Source organism: Epinephelus moara, chromosome 22 (assembly GCF_006386435.1).
Source record: "Epinephelus moara isolate mb chromosome 22, YSFRI_EMoa_1.0, whole genome shotgun sequence".
In the NCBI taxonomy this organism is placed as follows: domain Eukaryota; kingdom Metazoa; phylum Chordata; class Actinopteri; order Perciformes; family Serranidae; genus Epinephelus; species Epinephelus moara.
The window spans coordinates 34,398,973-34,421,578 of record NC_065527.1 but is presented as its reverse complement, the minus strand read 5'-3'; the positions used below and the strand labels follow the sequence as shown (position 1 = coordinate 34,421,578).

The following is a 22,606-nucleotide window of genomic DNA, read 5'->3' as shown; positions in this document are numbered from 1 at the left end:
TCTCCTGTCAGTAACACAATAAAACCCTTATTATCAACGAAACTGCAAGCGGACTGTGTGACACGTAGTAAGAGTGAGTCAACTAGTCCGTAATGTAATGTAAAAAAAAAAAAAAAAAAATTCTGTAAACTTAACTTTAAAGCACCCCCAACCCCGAGTTAACATCAGCTATATTGGTGCTCTTTTTACAAGTGGTCCATCTTAGGCCCACACTTTTGTTGTTTACTGCCTATTCCAATCTTACAGCAACTATGACAGTTAAGGTACCCTTATGGATGGCATCTACTTTGAAACTTACTTCCTCTTTTTGTCTGCAGCCAAATCCCCAAAACCAAGGTACGAGCACGCTCTGGCAGACATGTCATACGGCAAAGCAGAGAGCTACCACCCTGTCCCACGGGACTTCAACAGCCTCATACAGACATGTAGCTCCAACATCCAGAAGATCACGCAGAACAGTAAGAGCTCCACCGTCAAATGTGGTTACTCACTCACTCACCCACTAAATGATTCAGGGACCATATCAGAGAGTGCTGTGTCAGCCTGAAGTCTGTCTCATTGTGCTAAACCTGTCCGTTTACTTAATGATGTGTTGATGGTATTTTCACCAGCAATGCTGGGTTTTTACTATGTTTCCAAAGAAACAGAGAAGATTACCCCTAAGAATATGGATATGAATCAAACTGGGAAGGCTGGTGCCACAGCATAGGGTGTACATTTCAAGCACCAGACCGCCACAATGGCCCAAGTCATTCACAATTATTTTTTAAACAGCTGTTTGGTGTACTTTTTTCATTTTTATTGTATAGGTTTATTCAAGCTGTAATAATTAGTCGATTCATTTGTTGATTGACTGAAAATTAATTGTGCTTTTTAGAAAAAAAAAAAAAAGAAAAAAAAATCCTTTTTGTTTTGTTTTTTTTAAGCAAAATTACCAAACATTCTGATTCCTCATACTTCCAAAGTGAGGATTTGCTACCTTTCTCTGTTTTATATGGTTGTAAACTTCATGTCTTTGGTTTTATGGGACCTCTAACTGTTGGATTGACAAAACAAGACATTTGAAGGTCATCTTGAACTCTGTGAAACCGTGAACATTTTTACTCCTGTTATGACATTTTATATACCAAAAGTTTAATCTATCAATCAAGAAATACTTGATGATAATGACCATTAGTGCCAGGCAGGTATAATATTACATCCATACAGAAAATGCATTGACCTAATAATTTGGAGTAGTTTTTTATAAAATGCAGAGTTAGACAGGTTAAGATTGGCTTTCATCCAAATAACAGAAAAAAAGTCTGATCACCTATTATCAATCTGTCTGTTAACACATATACAACATATGTATTCATATCAACGGAAATGACTGAGGTCCCTTCTCGAGGCACAATTTATACCCATATGTACTTCATACAATTACTGATTGTTGTTATTCTTGCTCCTGCCCAAACTCGAATTGATCAGAAGCGAGCGAACAAAGTCCATAGTCTTCATTTTGTATCACCCAAAGATCTTTTAGTACCAAATACCTGCTTTGTCTCACTCAGCAAGTAGGCTAAACACTGTATGTGGAAGCTCAAAGAGGGATTTTCTCACTAGAAAGACTGTAACTTTGAAAGAAACCCTCTTGATTTATCTACGTCTGAATGCTGAAATCATATTTTTATCTTCAGCTGAACTTACAAATGCATATTTCAGAGAACAGGAACTATTGATTTTGTCCTCTGTTACTTACATTGGGATCTCTGTCGAGAGGGATCTCTTTGTGACCAGTAACTTTGTCAGTGTACATTTGGGCATGTTGGTATTGTGTTAAGAAAGACTTGTCATAGAATATATCCTGTAAAATAATGATAGAGATTGCTTGTGTATGTGTTAGTGAGAGCAAGAGGACAAGGCACTCTTGGTTTATTGTTCTGCCCTTACCTAAAGTAGTCAAAACACACTTGTCAGTGGCTGTAGATAATTTCATTGTGTTTAGTGTTTTGGAAATGGATAAGAAAATTTCTAAAATGTTTGAGCAGAAACTGGACACAACACCAAATTTCTAGCTGTGTTAATTGTTGTCATTATTGACATATTGCTTAGATGCATTATGTTGAGTGTGTCAAGACAGTATGTTGGGAAATGGACTTGAACTTGTGTAGCACCTTTGTAGTCTTCCCACAACTCAAAGCACTTTTAAGGCCCTGACACACCAAGCCAACAGTCAGTTGTCGGTCAGTGTGGGGCTGTTGGTGAGTGTCTGCAGCCCTCATCGCTGCAGTGTGTCCTGCACCATTGCCCCTTGTCTGCTATCGTCGGCTATCTTTTCACCAATACAGCATGTTGAATCAGCAAGCCTGTTGGTGACTGAAATCATGCTAATTGGCAGTTCAGCTCAGCACACGAGAAGAGAAATGGAAGTGAGGACAGTAAAGAAAGACCTAAAGTCCAAAGCGAGTGAGACCAAAAGAAATTTGTTCCATAACATTATTTTTCTTTATCCATCGAGCTCTTTAGCAGAAACGTTCCCTGATGGTTTGTGTTATTGTTCACTGGCGCACAGTAAATATGCTCTGTTCTTTTAACATTGGATTGTGTTGTTAATGTGCTAACTGGTTAACTAGCATCAAAATGATCTTTCAGTTTCCCTTTTGAATGACGATTACAGATGACCACTGTCTGCTGGTGTGGAGAGTTATTTCCTCTTACTGAGGCCTAGAATGTATATGCTGGTTGGCTGTCGGTTGAAGTCTTTGCTGTGTGTTTATGTGCAACTTTTCGCTAAAACACAGTGACAAAAGGCCACGCAATAGGGGGCCTTCATTGCCACTAGTTGTCTGAAGGCAGTTGGTGTGTCTGGGCCTCTACACTACATGTCATATTCACATAGTCACACACTGGTGGCTGAACAGCCATTGGGAGCAATTTGGGGTTCAGTATCTTGCTCAAGGATACTTTGATGTGCAGGCTGAAAGAGCCAGGGATCCTGCTAAAGCAGCATGATTGAGCCACAACTTGTTATTTTTAACCTTTAATTTGTATTTTAATTCTTTTTTGTCTATATAACATTAAAATGTTAAGCAGTATTCAATAAATGTTTTTACTTGTCTGTTAAAATCTGGGGACACTTCCCCAAAGCCTACTCTGATTCTGCATTCCTTAGCTAATGTCATGTAATCAAGGCTTGTGTGTTGCGGCATTTGTTGTTGTGGCACGAATGAGTTATGTTATCTTATCTTAGATAAGATTGAGACTTACAGTGTCTTGTTAATGACAGCTGCTCAGATCAAGAGCATGGTGAACCAGCTGGGGACCAGTCAGGACACCAGTGAACTTCAGGATCGTCTGTATGTATCAACCTGATCTCCAGTTACTCCCATGTTGCTTTTTCACTCACTCACTCACTCACTCACACTCACACACACACACACACACACACACACACACACACACACACACACACACACACACACACAGAGTCGTATATACTGATCTGTTATAGACAGCTGCAACTGCCTCAGAGCTGTTATACTTCAGTATCTCTGTTAAACTGTCCAAAAGATCACGTGCCTTTATAATTACTGTATCAGGGATGGTGTCTTTAAAGCACTCAACACTGTCATCCAGAAAGCACATCAAAAAGATTCAGGTTGTTGCTTAGATTACACATGTACCAAAACACAGAATTGCTAGTAATTCTGAACTGTTGGGTTTTTTGAACAGGCAGCAGATACAACACTATACCAACCAACTGGCAAAAGAAACCAACAGGAATCTGAAAGAACTGGGATCCATCCCTTTGCCAATATCACCCTCTGAGCAAGTAAGCATCAGTCTACATCTCTTGGTACAACACATCACTACTACTACTACTACTAATAATAATAATTGCATATTTTATGTAAAAGTCACGCAGGGACACTTTGCAAAATCAGATAAGATAGTACGTAATAAAAGACAACAACAAATGATGGTAACATCAAAGAACAAACAACAACTATAATGAAATGCATATATAGATAAAGTAATATTTAATAAACTTGTTATGAAACACCAGGAAAGGCTGTTCTAAAAAGATGAGTTTTCAGTTGCAACTTTAATGAAGCAACACTTATGCACTTGTGCACTGTCACTCAAAAGAGTGGAGGCTCAAAGCACTTTGGCAGTTTTTAACCTGAACTCTATTTCCCCATGTAAATTGGTCAAAGAGACTGATGTGAACAACAATTTTTGAAATTGGTCCAGCATTGAGGGAGCGGGCAGCAGCCGTGCAACGGGCCTTAATGGAAGCATTGAAATTGAACATTGTCATTGTATGTTGATTTGAATTGGTTATTTTCGCCACAGCATGGCTCAGAATGCTCCTATAAGTGCCTGAAGTGTGTCTTTACCTATTTGTTACGGCTGCGGCCGTATATTGTAGCATTTATTGCGTGTATATTGTTTTTTATGTGAGAGTAAGACCTCTTCTTTTTCTTTTTTGTTTCTATTTTGTGTGATGGTGAATAAACTCACCCGTTTTGTCGTGCATTATCTTGTGTCGGCTCATTTTTATGTTACACTTCCCGGCCCCTAGACGGGTGCGTAACATATTACTTACTCTGGTCTGTTTGTAAATGCCTCTTAAGCAGAAGTCTCTTTCTGAAATAACGAGATATCACAAGATGTCACTTGTTGCAGAAAGACAACCGTGGAAACGTGAGATTTGGAGAGAGTATAATAATCAGAGTGCTATTTATATTTCATTATATGTTACAGAAAATATATTTTAGTGTTGTGTAAAAGATTTTCAATATCATGGTATCATGGATGATTATGTACCTGATGTGGAGAGAGAGAACATATGCATTCCATCTTACTGATGCTTCTTGTTATTACACTATCCCCTTTGCTGCTGTAACACCACAAGTTTTCCTGCTGTGGGAAAAACAGATGTTTATCTTATTAGAAAAGACCATGTTAGGGGGGCTCGTATAATAACTAACAATAACCTCATTAGGGCAAGGGTGTGTTGGGAGAAATTTGACCAGGGATGCCCAAACTTTGGCATGCCACTGAAGATATTATTATAGCTGAATTTGTGCTGAATACAAAAAGTCATGTGATTTTGAAAATACTGCTTACATTTGTTTAGATTTTACAACAACATCAGAAGGTGCCAAATGATCACAGTACCCTGAGACTCCAGAGGGTTAAAAGTTCACTTTAATTAGCCTGGTTCTATATGAAAAACCACTAGCAGGAAGAAATAGACGTAACATCCTTGCTATTTGGGATTTTCAGGTGAACTGGAATTGGAATTGAAGACATTGCTGTAGGTGTGTGGTGATGCTGGAGGCTTTGGAGTGAAAGTTGTGTCCTGAATTGTGCCATTCTGTCCGTAGTATGCATATTTTATGAAAACCACTGTCACTGGAAAAAAACTGGCCAGATACACCTGAGAGCCTGTTGAGATTTGGTATTAACATGCGTTTCAGTGATTTGAACACCAGTGGACAGCTGAGACACATTGCTGTTCACACCAGTGCCTGTCATTTGACTCCAGCTGACCACTTGTGTTCTGATTTCATTGCTGCCCCGCACAGTTACCACATCCACACTTTTGCTGCCCTGTAGTATGCTCTCTAGTCATGTTAGCGGTTGTGTCAGTACAGCTGGAGATATTGCTGTTAGCAGAATCCAACAAGTCTCCTTCCTTAGGGGAAAACAATGGATGGTCATGCAGCACTTCATCCAACTTGAAATAAAATTGTTGAGTTATAAAGCATTGGTGCACTGTCACCAAAAACAACCACCATGTTCTCCACTGATGAAGTTGTCCTTGTCAGTGACATATCCGGACGCATTAGTATTTACAGTACAAAAGATATGTGGTCAAATGTGTCCTAGATCACCTCGGCAAGTGGTTTGTAATGAGATCACAATGTGTCTTGGTGGTAGTTTAGACTTGCATTTACTTGTGAACGGATCACCCAAAATGCATGTTTATATCAGGTCTAAACAGGGCAAGAGAGAACACAAAACACAAGCATATGCACATCATAATTATTAGGGGGAGGATGTAACACTTCTAATTGTGAAATGAATGTGTGGTTTTTACAGAGTTTTAAATAACGATTTGATTCATGGTTGCAAGTTTGGACATCATGTGTAGTTATTAGTATATTCTTAGAGTTAACTCAGCTGATGTAATACCTAAAAGACTACATTTGGTTTTAACTGCTTATCAAAATTTAATTGCATTCATATTTAAGGTTATAAGTGATAAAAAAAAATGAAAATGTGTCAGTGGTTTGATGTCTTTCCATCACAGTTCCCCAAAAGTCTGATTTATGGTCAATTTTGGCATGGTAAAAAATCTCAGATTTGTACCTCTTTATCTCTATGAATTCTTCCATGTCCTTCAAACTGATCTCACAGCATCTGTCTCCCTCTGCTCTTTGGCGTCCAGAGGCAGCAAAAGATCCAGAGGGACCGCCTGATGAATGACTTCTCAGCAGCCCTCAACAACTTCCAAGCAGTCCAGCGGCGTGCAGCAGAGAAGGAGAAAGAGTCAGTTGCCAGAGCGAGAGCGGGATCCCGCCTCTCAGTAAGTAGGAGTCAGTGGAAGGCAGAAACAAATCACTTTACCACATTAATGAGAGAGTAGTGATGAGGCATGTCAGATTCATTTGAAGCTTGTCCTGATAATGTATGTTTTGCAAATTTGACTTTGGCGATGGTGGATTTGTCCTTCTCCCTCAGGCTGAGGACAGTTCTCGGGATGAAAAGCTTGTTTCTTTCGACAAGTAAGTACGACTGCGATGGGATGCAATGCGATATGATAGATACGATACGATATGCTACGATACGCTATGATAAGCCTTTATTGTCTCCCTTAAGAGAAATTTGTCTTGGATATTCAAGAGAACACAGGCGACACGGGCACCCACATGTACATTCAAACTACAATTAACATACAGTGTCACCCCCAGATCCATACACCCCAAGAGTATTGCATGCAGTTGTGCACAGAGGCCCTGCCTAAAGTAATTGCATATACATAAATATTGCACAAGTGCCTTACACATAGTAATTGCTAAGATGCCCTACACTGAAATATTGCACATCTCCCTCCCCTAACTACCACACAGACATACACACACACACTTCATCTCCTACTGTTGAGTAGTTTGATTGATAGTGGGACTAATAAAAATTAATTCTGGTTCATCTTACAGTTTGGTAACCTGTACCGTCTACCTCAAGGCATCAGCTCATACTCCTTATGAAGGATGTAATTTTGATCAGTGGTGATTCTTAGGCCGTGCTTCGTCACCGTCTCCTCAAGTATCTCCTGGAGAGAAGATAGGGGCAGCATGCCAATTATTTTTTCCTGCCCTTCTAACCAGGTTTTGGAATTGTGATCTAGATTTGACAGTCGGATTACCAAACTATGTAGTAATGCTATAATGAATAATGGATTCAATGGCTGCTCCATAGAACAGCAACTCCATGGATCCTGAACCTTTGCAGAAAATGCAAGCATTGACTAATTCTTGAGCAGACATACTCAACATAATGAGCCCATTGCAATTGAGAATCAAAATGAATACCTAAGTACTTGTATACTGTTACCTGCTCAACTCTCTCCCCATCAATAACAGCTGGGCTTTAACAAGTGAGTGCCATTAATTGGAGGGTTCCTTTTGTCAGGAAATATACCTTTGCAAGGTGTATTATGGAGACCCCAGTTCTTTAAGATTAATAAAGTAAATCCAGACATTATGAAATATATGATCATATCAATAATTACAAACAAAAATGTAACTGTATAGCCTGTATTTTTCTAATTGTCAATAGTTCACAATCAAAGCATTCATGCTTTTTGAGAACAGGAAATAACCCCACTGTACATTGAGTATTTTCTGATGACAGTAGTGCCAGCAGAGTAGTCCTTTTAGTTCCAAAACCAAATTACAGAGTCAACGTGGAACATGTCAACATTAGATACGTGTTTGACAGCCAAAGATATGGAAGATGCCAAAAAAATGCCAAAATATGAACAAATCAAACAAAGCTATGGTTGGACAGTTGATTGACAATGTGTTTCCATCTGATAATAGAAAAAGCTCCCCTGTGCCTCTCCATGAAATCTAATGACAGCACTTTGCTTTTAGCATTGGCACATCTATGCTGCTCTTTGCTGGACAGCACTGAAGTGTAATACACCCTTGACTTTTTTTCTGTGTTGAGATTAGATTTGAATGTAGCATGGAAAATTCATGTCACAGTGGAAAGCAACTCACTCGGTTATTTAAAAAAAAGCCAAATCACTGTCCACCATTTTTCATTAAATGATGACAGTTAATGCTTACAAAAAAAACATACACATGTAGCAATCTCTATGGAATCTAACTGTATTTTCACATATGAACCCTTCCATCTAAAAAACAAACAAACAGTGCCATTACTTAACAAATAGATGCACTCAGATTGCATGTATGAAAATATTTAATAATATTTAAAGACAAATGCCTGAGATACAGTTTGTGGTTATGTAGTAGATAGTTTTTTAAAAGTTGTTTTCGAAGTTGTTTCATACAATCTTAGAGCTCATAAGTTTGAAAGAAAGAGACAATCAGTCTCACAACAAGGTGCAGTGAACACAGCAGGACCAATGTCAATGTCATTTTATGGACACAATATTATAAGATAAGATAAGATAAGATACACCTTTATTGATCCCACAATTGAGAAATTCCAGTGTTACAGCAGTCAAGGAGAAAGAGTCAGATTAAAAATTTCAAAATTTAAACTTAAAAACTTAAAACTTAAAAACTAGGCATGCAAAATAAAGAACAAAAATACAAGAAATGGCGATAAATAATAATAATAATAATAATGATGATAATAATAATATAATAATAATAATGATAATGGTAATAATAATAATGAGAAGTGGATAATAATGAGCTGTGAGTAAAAATGAGAGTGGATTAAAGAGAGCATATCTAGTGCGAGTGATTGTATGTGCAAAAAACAGCAAACAGCAACAAGGGGGGACAGTAAACTTATAATGGTGTTTATAAAGTGTCCAAGCTGTGTTTAGTTTTCTGTCACTACAGTGAAAGTTTTTTTTGAAATGTTGTCCCGTTTGTGTAAAGCCAAGAGGACTGGGGTCAGATGACCACCCAGTCAGAGGAGGTGGGCATCACGGAGGAGGACCTGGAGCTCATCAGGGAGAGAGAAACCAACATCAGACAGCTGGAGGTCAGCCTACTTGGCTTACAATTTCTAATATTAATACATACCAGGACACAGTGTATCAGTGCCCACCATGGCGACAGTCTCTGCTTAAGTCTTCCGCCCTCTATGTTCTGGGACCACACACACCTGCCACAGCTGATTCTAGCTTTTTGCCTGTTTGTTTGTGTATTTCAGTCTGACATTTTGGATGTAAACCAGATCTTCAAGGACCTGGCTGTGATGATCCACGATCAAGGAGAGATGATTGGTGAGTGGCACTGGGGTTGTTAGTCTCAGGTCTCTGTGATCCTTAATACACCACCAGTAGTCAAGTCATCAGCTGCTCCTGTTATTTTCTACTCAAACTTGCACACCAGCAGCAGTAACACTGAATCTGCCACCACAGTATATCAATATGACCATTTATTCTGTGTGATGATACACATTTTTCATCTGTCAGAGATTTTACTCCATTGAGTATCCATCAAACTCTTAAGAAAAACTGTGCTTACTATGTGAAGAATGAATGTTTTGCTCAAACATCACCAGTGTATCAGAAATTCAAGACAGGAGGAGAGAAACCTGAGGGGACATGACATGAAAAGTGGGTCTTCGCATGTGAGCCACTCAGAGTTGACAATTCGAATACTCCATTATAAGAAAAGAAATTTGGTCTGCTTTTAACAGCTTGATGCTTTAAAATGAAAACTCAACCGTTCAAACAGTTGTGTGAAGAGCCATGCTCTGGTGGAATTTATTGTCAGTGCACATTGTTCAGGAGAATGTATAATTTAAGGTTACTCAGTATTTATGTTTATTAAAGGTTCAGTGTGTAAGATTTAGGAGGATTTAGTGGCATCTAGCACTGAGGATTGCAAATTGCAACTAGCTGAAACTTCTCCCGATTAGAATTCCTTCAGTGTCTATGTTCAGATAAGATAAGATAAACTTTATTGTCCCACAAGGGAAATTCGTCTTGGGCAGTATAGTGCAAACAGCTGCAATATTCACATACATACATACATACATACAATCAACCCAGACAAGTTGCCAACATAGTGCGCTGACTGTGTTACAGTTGCAGACTACTGTTGCAAGAGTAGTGCAACCGTTTCCCTTGTTTGTAAGGTTACAAACAAGGGAACTACAGGTATTGCACTGGCCTATCTCAAAGTGCAAGTGAGTGCATATAAAACAGATAAATACAGGGGTCAAATAAAAACACCACACCTGCCACAAGAGGTCTTTGTTTGTTTGTTTAATAATAGAATGGAAGTGGGAATAAAGGACAATTTGAACCGGTGGCTCCTACACCTGCTGGCTCTGTAGCGCCTCCCTGACGGCAACAGCTCATACTCCTGAAAGAGAGCATGAGAAGGGTCACTCAGGATTTTATTTGCTCCCTTGACAACTGCTCCCTCATATATTGCCTGGAGGGACTGGAAATGATCATGTTTCCCCACTATCTTCATAGCTGTAGTCACCATTCTCTGAAGTCTGGCCTTACACTGGACTGTGAGGGTGCCGAACCACGCTGCCATGCCGTATCTTATGATACTTGCTAACACAGCGTTATAGAATGTTAGCATGATCTTGGTTCGGACCCCAAACAGCTGCAGCCTTCTGAGAAAGTGTAGCCTCTGAGCTAATCTGTTACAGAGGAAATCCACATGACCACTCCAGCATAGGTTATTAGACACCATCAGGCCCAGGTATTTATACGAGGACACCTGTTCAATAACGCAGTTATCAGTGATTACCGGGTCATGAGCTGCAATTTCTTCAGGATCAAAAATCATCTCTTTTGTCTTTTTGGTATTTAACACTGCATTCTCATCCAACAGACTTAAGATGATAGTATCATCTGAAAATTTGATGACATGGTTGTTAGGATGTGAGCTCCTGCATTCGTCAGTGTACAGTGTGAAGAGGACCGGGGAGCTGACGCAGCCCTGGGGCACGCCTGTGCTACACTGCTTCAGGGCTGAGAGAGAGCTGTTCACCCTAACTTGTTGTGTCCTGTTTGTTAAAAAAGAATAGAACCATTTGATAATAAAAGTGTCTACCTTCATGTTAATTAGCTTCTGTATGATCAGGTAGGGCTGCACAGTGTTAAAAGCTGAACTAAAGTCAGCACCAGGCAGCAGCTAACTCAGCTGAGCAGCTTTTTATTAAGAAGGCAGGCAGGCCATCAGGGCCTGATGATTTCCTTTTGCCAACTTTACTAAAAGCAGCCTGCACCTGCTGAGGTGTAATCTGGAGCTCACATTCTCCAGAAGGGGTCAACAAATCTACAGTCTCCCTCCCTCTAGAGGAGAAATCCTGGACCTCAAATCTAATAAAGAAAGCATTCAGCTCATTTGCTCTTACTGAGTCATCCAAGGTTATCAGCTGTTTTCTGCAGGGGGTCATGTTCGTAATGTTTTTCATACAGTCCCATAACCTCCTGTTGTCCATCTCTCTAAAACTATGTTCCATGTCAGTGCGGTGTTTATCTTTTGCTTTCCTCAGCAGGTGGTTGAGCTCTTTCTGTACCGCAGCCACAGCTACTCGATCTTTATTTTTAAAAGCTAGCTTTTTGTTATTGATAAATGTTTTAATTTCCTTGGTTATATAAACTATGTTGTTGGGGAAATGTAGGATTTCTTATTTTCTCAACTACATTATCCACACAGAAATTGATGTAATCGGTGGTGGTTGCTGTGGCCTCTTCTAGTTCTAGGCTATGAAAAATGCTCCAATCAGTGCTGAGGAAGCAACCCCGCAGTGTTTCTATACTGTCATCTGTCCATCTCAGTGCGGTTTTGAGCTGAGGCTTGCTGGACTTTAACACAGATTTATAAGTGGGCATAAGATACACAGTTGAATGATCTGAATTTGCGATCGGGGGGAGAATTTTTGACCTGTAGGCACCGGCTACATTTACAAAACATTTGTCAAGTACTTTTGAATTCCTTGTGGCGTACTTAACATATTGCTAAAAGCCGGGTAAAGCTGGCTCTAGTTTACAGTGGTTCATGTCATGTCAGGAGGATTTTAGCTGGAGCCCAATTATCTACAGAGGACTGTTTGGCATGTAGGAGAGGGTTGGCTCTCCCTCCACATGCCATTGTATGCTCAACCTATTTTTCTCTGATAGGTAATTATTTGCTCACCTTTTTTCTGATCCAGATGTTCAGAAGGTTTTTTTCTGTGAGCCACATTGTCTGCAGAGGTCTCTTCCTCTCCAAAACAAACACACAGTGATTTCAACTGGTAATAACACTAAATAAAGCAGTTTCACACTACAAATCAGTGTTTCTCCAACGCTGTTTTGCATGTTAGAGACGGGCAGCTCGCTCACCACGTCATTATGCCTGCTAATCTTTTTATGCCTCTGCGCCGGCATAAGCACTCTCTTGAACACAATATCTCAAAATCGCATTGAGGGAATGTCTTCAAATTTGGCACAAACTTCCACTTGGACTCAAGGATGAACTGATAAGATTTTGGTGGTCAAAGGTGAAGGTCTCTATGACTTGCACTTGCATAGGGACTCTGTAGTCATCTGACCACTCAAAGCGCTTTTTACACTATGAGTCACATTCACCCATTCATTTATAAACTGGTGGCAGTGGCTGCCATATAAGGTGCCACCTGCTACTCAGTTTTTAATGCACTCCTGATTACCTCCTGAGCCACAGCCACAAGTTCCTGCAAATGTTTCACAATAAAAACCATATTAGAAAAAGGATTCTTTTGACCAAAACGACAAGGGGATTTTAATTTTAAGAAATAAAGGCCTTTGTCTAATGTTGTCTATTTCAAATATTGCTGGTATCCTCTACAATTGTGGTAAGTAAAGGTCCAGCTACTATTTGTGAATTTTATGGTTTGGCTGTCAGCCTAATCTTTCTACATTATTAAGATATAACATTCTTTGCCAATTTGATGCTAATTGCAGTAATCTGTTGCTGAAGTGCCTCTGCTGTTTCACGCCATAATTTTTCCTTTTTTACTCTGGTAGTCCCTGTGAGGGAACATTAAAAAGGCTGGGGTGTTGTTGCCACACAGTTGTCTATGGCAGCAGATCACTCTATGTTCCTATTGGTCAAAGTGACGGCTGTGACGGAAAGAGTGGTGGAAGACAAAAGAAAATCAAACACGCTAGTCTTTCTGTCGGGATGTCATGAGTCAGTTGTCGTCAACTATGGCACGCTACATGGTATAAAACGATGGATTATCATGCACAACACTCATTGTCTTTTACAATATGAGCCAGCAAAAGTATTTCAGAGGGATGATTAGTCCTGTTTGTTTTTATTGATGTTCTTATTTTCTGCTCACTGATAACTGAGGTAGGAAATAAGGGAAAAGTGGTGGCAAAAACTCAGAGGGAAAGGATTTGTGCAAGGAGGGCATACATGAAGAGATAAACTGTCTGTTGTTATTGCGGATGCTAAAAGCCTGAACAGTTTCCCTGGAACAGTTTTCACTGTAAGAATCCTACTGACCTTGCTGTATGTTCTGCCCTGCAGATAGCATTGAGGCAAATGTGGAGAATGCTGAAGTCCATGTAGAACGAGGAACAGAGCAGCTCCAGAGAGCCGCTTACTACCAGGTGAGTCTGCTGCCGTCACTCTTAAGTGCTACCATTTAGTGTAGTCCTAGTAACCCTCCTGTGTGCACTTTGTTTTATCACAGCAAAAGTCTCGGAAGAAGATGTGTATCCTTGTTATGGTCTGTTCCATTGTGCTTGTCATACTTGGCATCATTATCTGGCAAGCTGCTAAGTGAGTTGTCTCCACACAACCGATATGCCACCACGATATTTTACTCTGCCCTTCCCACCTACAAGTACCTGCTTGGAATCACAAGAAGAACAAGAAGAGGCTGATCATTTGACCAAGGTCAGCAGAGTAGATCTATGCAGAGGGATGGTCAATGTAGAAAACATACTCATCTGAACTGATCAAGCCTGTTTTTGTAAAATAGTTGAAAACATCCTATTTAAACTGAGATAAAGGACTAAGGTGATGAAGGGGAGTGATTCATTCATTTCTGGTCTTACTTACTGCACTAACACTAGCTGTCACTGTATTTCAAATGTAAAAATGTTTTTGGGAATGATGTCAGAACAGGCTAAATGAAAAAAAGAAACACAGCTTGTTAAAGTAAATTAATCTGTGGTTTTTAGGGGGCTGTAATTTTTTTTGTTGTTTTTTTTTTTGTTAACTGTTATGTCATCACCTGATGTAAAGTGTGGAGTGCCTGGCGTGTCCAGTCACATTCCATCAGACCTGTATGACTCCTTGTGATGGCAACCATGGTTGTAACATACATGTTGTAAAATGAAGGCTCTTAAAGATAACTAATATCGATAAATCCATGTCTGTAAATATTACAAAGTGCTGCATTCTTTTTCTGCTAAGAACATTGTGGATCATAAATAATGACACGCTCTCAAAAATGAAAGTCCAGTCTTCAAACAAAACATTTTTAAATTGATTTCTATGACTCTTGACAGTATGCATAATAAATGTCTTAAACACTTTAGCTCCCCTGGACGTGCCATCAGTTTTGTGTTTGTATGTTGCAGAGCAGAGTCCTGCACGGGTCTATTTTTGAAAAGCCACACCCGCCCATACCCGTAAAGCTCAGTACTAGAACCAACCCGTTACCTGTCATTATGTCTTAAGTCAGCAGCACCTGCCCACACCCGTTAACAAAAGTCCTGTGACCCGACCTGTACCCATGATTAAACACACAGTCACTCACATTAAGCTGGGTTCTCCGTTCTTGACCAACAAATCCAGCAGGAAGAAATGCTATGCTTGATGCCGGGATGGTGAAAAAATTCAATCACTGCCAGGTTAGGAAACAATTTAGCATGCTTGTTCCACTACCATAAAACCTCAAAAGGATCCCACTTTGGTGTCTTGTACTTGATGTAGGCTGCCACCTCATCCTCGGGCTGCAGTATGTCATGGCTGGAGTCCTCCACACCAGTGACAAATGTGATGATGGCATCAAAGGTTCGACTTGTGTCATTGACTTTCAAAATAAAAGGAATTGCAGCTTGATAATAGTGATTTAGATGTCAAAATATTGCACATATTCTACGCATCTTTTTCATTTGTATTTTTCTGAAAAATAAATCTTTTTTTGTTCTCACCCGCTGACCACCCGCAGGTAGCTCATTTTTACCCGTCCCCGTACCTGTGCAGGACTCTGGGTCAGTGGTTCTCCTCAAGCTGGTTCTGGACTGAGTACTTGATGCTTAGAGTAAAATTTTGTTTGTAAATATAAACTATGCTTTCTTACAATTTGGGTTTTATTTTTCTTGATTTCTATCAGTTCGTTGAACTCACCAACGTAAATGCGGAGATCTGGAAACACTGGCTGTTATGCAGATACCAATGAATGACTAAGAAAAGATATTTTGCAAACCATTTTTTTTCAACTTGATAACATTGTAATGTACATATAAGAGATAGGCTACTGCCTGATGAGGTGTACATTATCAGGAACTGCGGTGGATGGTTGCCTCCATGGAGTCTATTTATTACTAAAATCTCTAAGGGCATTGTCCTGCTTATACTATGGTCACTTGCCAAAGGAAAAACAAACAGGACCATTAACAATATTTTCACGTTTTTCACAAGCCATAACTCTGTTTCTCTGGTAACACCTTGACCTGGAACAATCATTACCATCCCTTTAGGTTCTGATGCAGTGGAAACATTGTTCCCTACTTAAGTACTTAAACAGGACGAACCTTAGATAAGACTCAGCAACTGGAGATATTTCTAGTCCACTCAACTCATAGAAACTCAGCTGTTAGCCAGAAAGCTAATGTTATGCTAGCAAGATTAAAAATCAGTAACATTGCATACAGTCAATAAACAGTAAATATAATTTACTCCTGGAACTCCTAGATATTAAATGGTCATCTGCAATTTCTTTTCTTTTTTTTCCCAAGATTATTTTTTTGGGCCTTTTGCCTTGGGGCGCCGGCACTATCCACTAAGCTACTGACACCCCCATCTGCAATTTCTGTGGTGGATCCAGTAATATTTGTACATAACAGGGGTGGGTAGTAATGCATTTTAAGTAACACGTGAGTAAATAGCTGTTGTGTTTTTTTGAAGGAACAAGTTCTTTTCATGTTCCTTTTCTTAAACTGTACTATACTCTTTACTCGAGTATATTATTGAGCCAGTAACCTATTTTTTCCTTGACTACATTTGCCATTTATACCTTCATTACAACGAGTGTGCTCTAAATGTGAGGATTGAGTATAAAAGGGGGAGAGCGCGCAATGAACACCTCAATTGTACACCAGGCACGCCACCTGGACTTTAAAACAACAACTTCGAGACAAACACTGAACATGTTACAATGAACAGTGATAAAAATGAAACTGGCTGCACACACACACACACACACACACACACACACAGCACAGAGCCTCCTGCCTGTGACCTCATGTCAACCGCAGCCAACACAGAATTTAACCCAAGTCAGTGCGGTAAGCTTGCTAATATTAACCTTAACGTTACCAATTAGCTAACGCTAGACTGTTTGACGGTATTGTTACACTTACTGAGTCAGCAGCAGATGTTTGCAGTGACAGTGAGTGAGCTGCAATGCAGTTATATTTTTACCTGTTAAGACGATTGTATTTTTTTTTTTTGTATTTATTGTATTTGACTTATTAATACGAACGTCAATAGACATTTAGAGCCCTTCTGCGTTCCATAGTTTGACTCCTTTTTATTTAACATAACGTCTTATGTGTCAAATGCGTGTCAAGACAATATGAATTGCACTCTTATAGTAGGGGGGCCAATGTAGCCAGTATCAATAGCCGTCATTTTTTCTTGTTAATTTTTGGAGATTGTTACATCTTGATTCTTGGGGTTCCTAGCAAGACAAATAAAAGTGTCTCCATTTTTTTTCCTTTGGATTTAGTGGTAATAATTGTAGGTCAAATACAGATGTATTTTGGCCGAAAATACTACCTTTCCTTATGGACATCTAAGGATATAATCCTGAAAAACCACCGAAATACTACAAAGTAATGCACAAAATAGATTCAATTTCATAAAATAATACTACTTATACCTATAATAATACTTCTGGGCTGATGACCGCATCCTTTTCGCAAAATTATACGAATTGTGACATACTGATTTTATAAACCTAAAATGCTCAAATCTGTACAAGGAAAATAATACTGGTTCATTATTATTCATCACTCAGATGTTAGAATACCCATTTATTTCGCATAGCCTATTTTTGAAGTAACAAGAGTTGACAGGAATTATTTTCATTGCTTTTACCATTTTAAAACGTGCCATTTCTCATCTCATAGACTACACAGGTAAGTTACATAGGCCCTGTACATTTTTTCACTACCATTGTCAGTGTTTTCACTGTGATAACAAGCAAGTTAACTAGCTAACTAACCTGATAAACCTAACTGACCTTCAATATTTTGTGATGCAGATCTGATACCACCATAGATAGCAGTACCAAGATGGCACAGAGTCTATCCACTACAAACGCCAGACAGGAAACAAATTTTGCACAATGTATCCTGTGCCAGAAGGCAGAGAAAGATAGAATGGTAAAAGAGCCATCATTGCAGACATATTCCAAAGTTCTTCATTTTATCCATGAGAGAGGACAGTATGGAGATGGCGATTATCCACAGATCAGCGATAGACTAAAACCCTACAGTGCATATGATCTGCAACACAAGAAAGCATCATGGCACAGAAATTGCTATGGATCCACCTGCAACAGTGAGCACCTAAAGCATGCTAAAGCTCGCTACAATAAAGCATGTGAAGAAGGTAAGAGTCAGGTTCTTCAGAAAAAGCTAGGGCGACCATCTTCTGAATCTGCAGCTGGATCAAGTACATCAAACGTGTGCAGTGAAACCCGGTACACCCGTTCTGCAGCAGCTGTTATGACTGGAAATCTGTGCTTCTTTTGTCAGAAGGAGACAAAAGATCCTCTTCATGAGGTTTCTTCCTTTAATGCAGGTAAACAGCTGAGAGAAGCTGTCCAGAGAAGCAACAACCAGCAGTGGAAAGTTCAGCTGAGTGCTGCTATAAGTTCAGATGATGCACGTGCAATTGATGTCAAATATCACCTCCAGTGTTGGGTGAAGAATGTCCAACGTGGTAAAAAGAGTTTTGATGAAACCTAGGAGTGCCAAAAGCAAGAAGATAATGCTGGCATAATAGCCTCAGATATTGAGTTTGTCAGCCTAGTTCACAGCAGACTTAAGGCAAGAGAAGTCCTCACCATGACAGACCTGAAGCTGGTATACTCCAGGATCCTTGAATGTAATGGTGTGCATGATGTACAGCCATCAACACATACCATCAAGGAGAAAATCACTGCTCACATTGATGATGTCCAATTCACCAAGGCGAAACAGCGTAATGAGCACATTTCCAGGCAATGGTATGGAATCAGGACCTCACACCTTACCCACAGTTACCACCGGCAACAGAATATGGATGGGAGGCAGAGGGAGGTAAACTGGTGCCAGTCACAACACAGGATCCCCCAGCCCCAGCCACCATCATACATCTCATCAAATGTGGCTGCAAGAAAACCTTTTGCATGTCACATTGTTCTTGCAGGTCTCAAAATCTCAACTGCACCGAGATGTGCCTGTGTGGAGCAGATGAAGAGGTTTGTGCAAATGTCAGCCAAGGACATCTGATGGGCATTGATGAAGATGAGGATGATGGTGATCCTTCCATTTAAACAAAGTTACTGAAACAAAGTTACTGAAATCCGTTCTGTCATGGAAGATTTTGTTGGCAGCAAGAAGACTGTATTGTGTCATGTTTTTTTGTTTATTTGTTTATTTCTATATTGACAATTGGTCTTCAGGTCTGGATTGATATATTAATAGGCATGTTTAAACAACTTTGAAATTTTGCAAAGGTCAAAAATGATATGACTTGAAATTTTGTTCTTTTTTCAGCAAGATCAATAGCTATTGTGTTCTTTATTTAAATGTTTGTTTGTAATCACATCTGTCAAATACTATTAAATATAATCACAACTAAAAAGAGGACTTTGTGTTCATTTTAGTTCATGAAAATAGTGATTTTAACCATTGTAATCATATTTAATGGTGCAAATAAGGTTCAAAATATCAAATTTGAGAGAAAAGTATAAAAAAAATAGTCAGAAAAAATGGAGACATATTTTTTCTCAAAGTTTAATCACCCAAGAAGACATTCCAACCACTCTCCAAAAATTAACATTCCAAAATTACAGAAATACATTGGCCCCCCTACTATTAGGTCCCAATCACACAGAAAGCCTTTTGCAGGTTGCAAAACACGAGGCGCACCGCACAACCTTCTTAACTGAATGCCACTTATAAAAAAAAAATATATATGCTTGTTGCGCTTTTTTAATTGTTGTTAGGCAACCACCCCATCACCTCCTTACCCTAATCTTTCCATGTAATCATTCTACCGTTTATTAGGCTATGTATTAATTTCACAGTAATTAGTAACTAGTTCCTAAAATGGAAAGGCAGAGGGTACTTGCTCTTGCCTCCATGATGGCCGTTTTCAGGCATATTTTAGGATGACTCAGGGGCAGTTTGACAACCTGCTGTCTATTGTCGGGCTGTATAGCTCGATGCTACCACTAGTTTCACCCCCTGTTATTTACCAACTGTAAAGTTGTTGTCATGACCACCACAGAAATCCCACCTCACAAATCATTCCATTGGGCAAAGGGGAAAAAGCAGAGATGACATGAGGCGCTTTTCTGCTCTGAGTTAAAGTTTTTTCAACTCAAGGAGTTCAGAGCAGACGCCTAGAGCATAGCAACACTGTAACAATGAGCAAAAAGCTTCATTCACATTAAAAACAATTACAAAAAGCCGCCTACAGCTGCATAAACACTTTCTATGTGATTTTGGACTAAGCTGATGCATTGGTCCTACTTAGAACTAGTTGAATTTGATGAGTACAAAAATCAAGACAGAACTGTTGTCCTCTGCATATGACCACATGCACATTTATGACTGGTGGCACAAAGAGGCCATCTTTTTGAAGTCTAGTTGATATTTTTTCATTTATTTTAACATGACAAGGGAAAAATGAACCAAAATAAAAATATGCAATGAGAAAAAATTAAAGATCCTCCTTTAATTGTGTACAGTTCCTTACTATATGCTAAACAGCACTGAAAAGCCCATTATCCACAGGTATTAAATTTCTATTGAATGATTTTACAACGCAACCTCATCCATACTCGTCACAAATCACCGCTTGGTCAGTGCCATTTACAACTACACTGTAAAAAATGACTGTGGTCATTTTAAATAATGCATTAGTTAAAATCTATTCAATATAACTTTACCCTTGGTTTTGTAGTTATTATTTAAGTAAATATGAAAGAAAACGTTTGGAATATAATCCACTTATTATAATTAAATAAAACACAGGCATTTTGTTTATGTAATTTTAAATAGAATATTGAGTGAATCCATACAAATGCTATTATGCAGTTTTCTAATTGAAACACACTTCCTGTCTGAGCCCGCCTTTTTGATTGCAGCAGGCTATCATCTAGCCACAAGACATTAAAAAGTGCGCAGATGGCAAGTGCCTCATTTCTCATCTCGATGATACTTATGTAAGCTGTTTGGGTAAGGTAAGGAGACATATTTTGTTTTCACCTTTAAACTGTTAACTGTTAAATAACACAATTTTATGGTTTGCACATGCTGCTTAATGTAATTTTCCCATGCTATTTACGTGCACAGCAGGAATGTCAGCAGAAAGGGGAAAAGGCACCCTATGTCAAGAAAACTGTCTGTTGTCCAGATAATGGTTGAGCTAAGTTATATGTAGTAGTGTGATGTTGCACTATATAATGAACAGGGCACTGAAAGTTTTTGAAGAATTTGATATGGATCAAAACTTTAAGTCACCTATTAAGACTGTTATGTTTTAGAGTTGCAATTTAATTTCTTTCCCTGTATAAATCTGCTAATTAACGGAGAAGTGTGTCGAGGCTTGTGTGTGTTGCCGATGTTTCAAGTGATTGCGTTACTACTGACTTTCAGCACAGTATATTAATTGATTTTACGAGGACAGCTTACATGTTCTCTTCGTGTTTTCAACATCTGCCCTCACTACGGGATTCTGAGAGTCACCAGTTAACATTAAACCAAAACAATGGTTATCTTGTAAGTTAGCTGCACAAGTGTGCTGTCAATTGTGACTGAAATAATAATAATCTTCCTGATATATTCTTGGATGCTCCTTGTTTTATCCTGAATCATGGTCTCTGACACACACTAATCCTCGCTCTCTCTCTTTTCGCTGCCTGCAGTGAGCTGCACTGGGTGAAAACCTCCATGCAGTGTGAGGAGTAGTTGTGTTTTGACATCAGCAGCATCCATCTCCTCCTGTGGCCAGCGTACTATTCCAGCTGGGTATCTGATGACTTGCAGGGCGTACATGTTGATGGTTTTGGTCATATTCTTTCCATTGAGCTGGCTTCTTTGCACCTGTCTTATCCTCTGAAGGTATCTGGCTGTGGCTGACCTTCTTGTGACCTCATCGTAGCTCCCATTGGCCTGTGAGATACCTAGATACTTGTAGCTGTCCTGTATGTCTGCTCTTCTGCCCTCTGGTGGTTGCACCCCCTCAGTTCTCACCTTCCCTCTATTTGCCACCGTGTTGCCACACGTATCCAGTCCAAATAACATCTAGATATCCTTGCTGTAGATCCAGGTGAGGTGGATCAGTGAGTCGATGTCTCGTTCACTCCTGGCATACAGCTTGATGTCATCAGTGTACTGGAGGTGGCTGATGGTTGCTCCACTTTTGAATCTGTATCCATAGCCACTCTTGGAGATGATCTGACTGAGGGTATTCAGGCCTATGCAGGACAGCAGTGGGGACAGTGCATGATCTTGGTATATGCCGCAGTTGATGGTGACTCGTGTGATGGCCTTTGAGTTAGCTTCCAGTGTTATTTTCCACAGCCACGTGGAGCTCTTGATGAATGTTATTAGTTTGCTGTTATTCTTGTGTAGTGCCAGGCACTCCAGTATCCATGTGTGGTGCATTGAGTCAATGCATTTTGGTTCTGCATTGAGTCAGAACCAAAATGAAAAAAACGGATAATAACTCGTTTTCCGATTTCCGATTTTTTGTTTAAATGGAAAATGGAAAAAACAGATAATGGGCCGGGATTCGGGCCTTTCATACACTTTCAATATTTTCATCTCTTGCACATTGCGTGACCTGGAAGCCAAGTTGTTTTTATTTTTTATTATTATTATTATTATTATTGAAGAAATATACAAAGATATCACACAAAATATCGGGACAAAAACGTTACA

The 22,606-nt window shown here is 39.4% G+C and overlaps 1 protein-coding gene across 1 annotated transcript; it reads left to right on the top strand.

Moving 5' to 3' along the window:
• Positions 1-324: 324 nt before the first annotated feature.
• Positions 325-14,754, top strand: stx12 (syntaxin 12). Its single transcript, XM_050034026.1, has 9 exons — positions 325-458; positions 3,269-3,338; positions 3,715-3,814; positions 6,443-6,580; positions 6,736-6,779; positions 9,138-9,243; positions 9,415-9,487; positions 13,737-13,819; positions 13,903-14,754. The coding sequence occupies exons 1-9, from the start codon at positions 359-361 to the stop codon at positions 13,993-13,995; spliced, it is 807 nt and encodes a 268-aa protein (XP_049889983.1). The 5' UTR covers positions 325-358; the 3' UTR covers positions 13,996-14,754.
• Positions 14,755-22,606: the final 7,852 nt, after the last annotated feature.

Bases quoted from the DNA above. Each gene is read 5' to 3' on its own strand.
- stx12 (XM_050034026.1), top strand. From the start codon at position 359: ATGTCATACGGCAAAGCAGAGAGCTACCACCCTGTCCCACGGGACTTC. The intron at 459-3,268 runs GTAAGAGCTCCA...TGTTAATGACAG, and splicing joins CCAGAAGATCACGCAGAACA to CTGCTCAGATCAAGAGCATG. The intron at 9,244-9,414 runs GTCAGCCTACTT...TGTGTATTTCAG, and splicing joins CCAACATCAGACAGCTGGAG to TCTGACATTTTGGATGTAAA.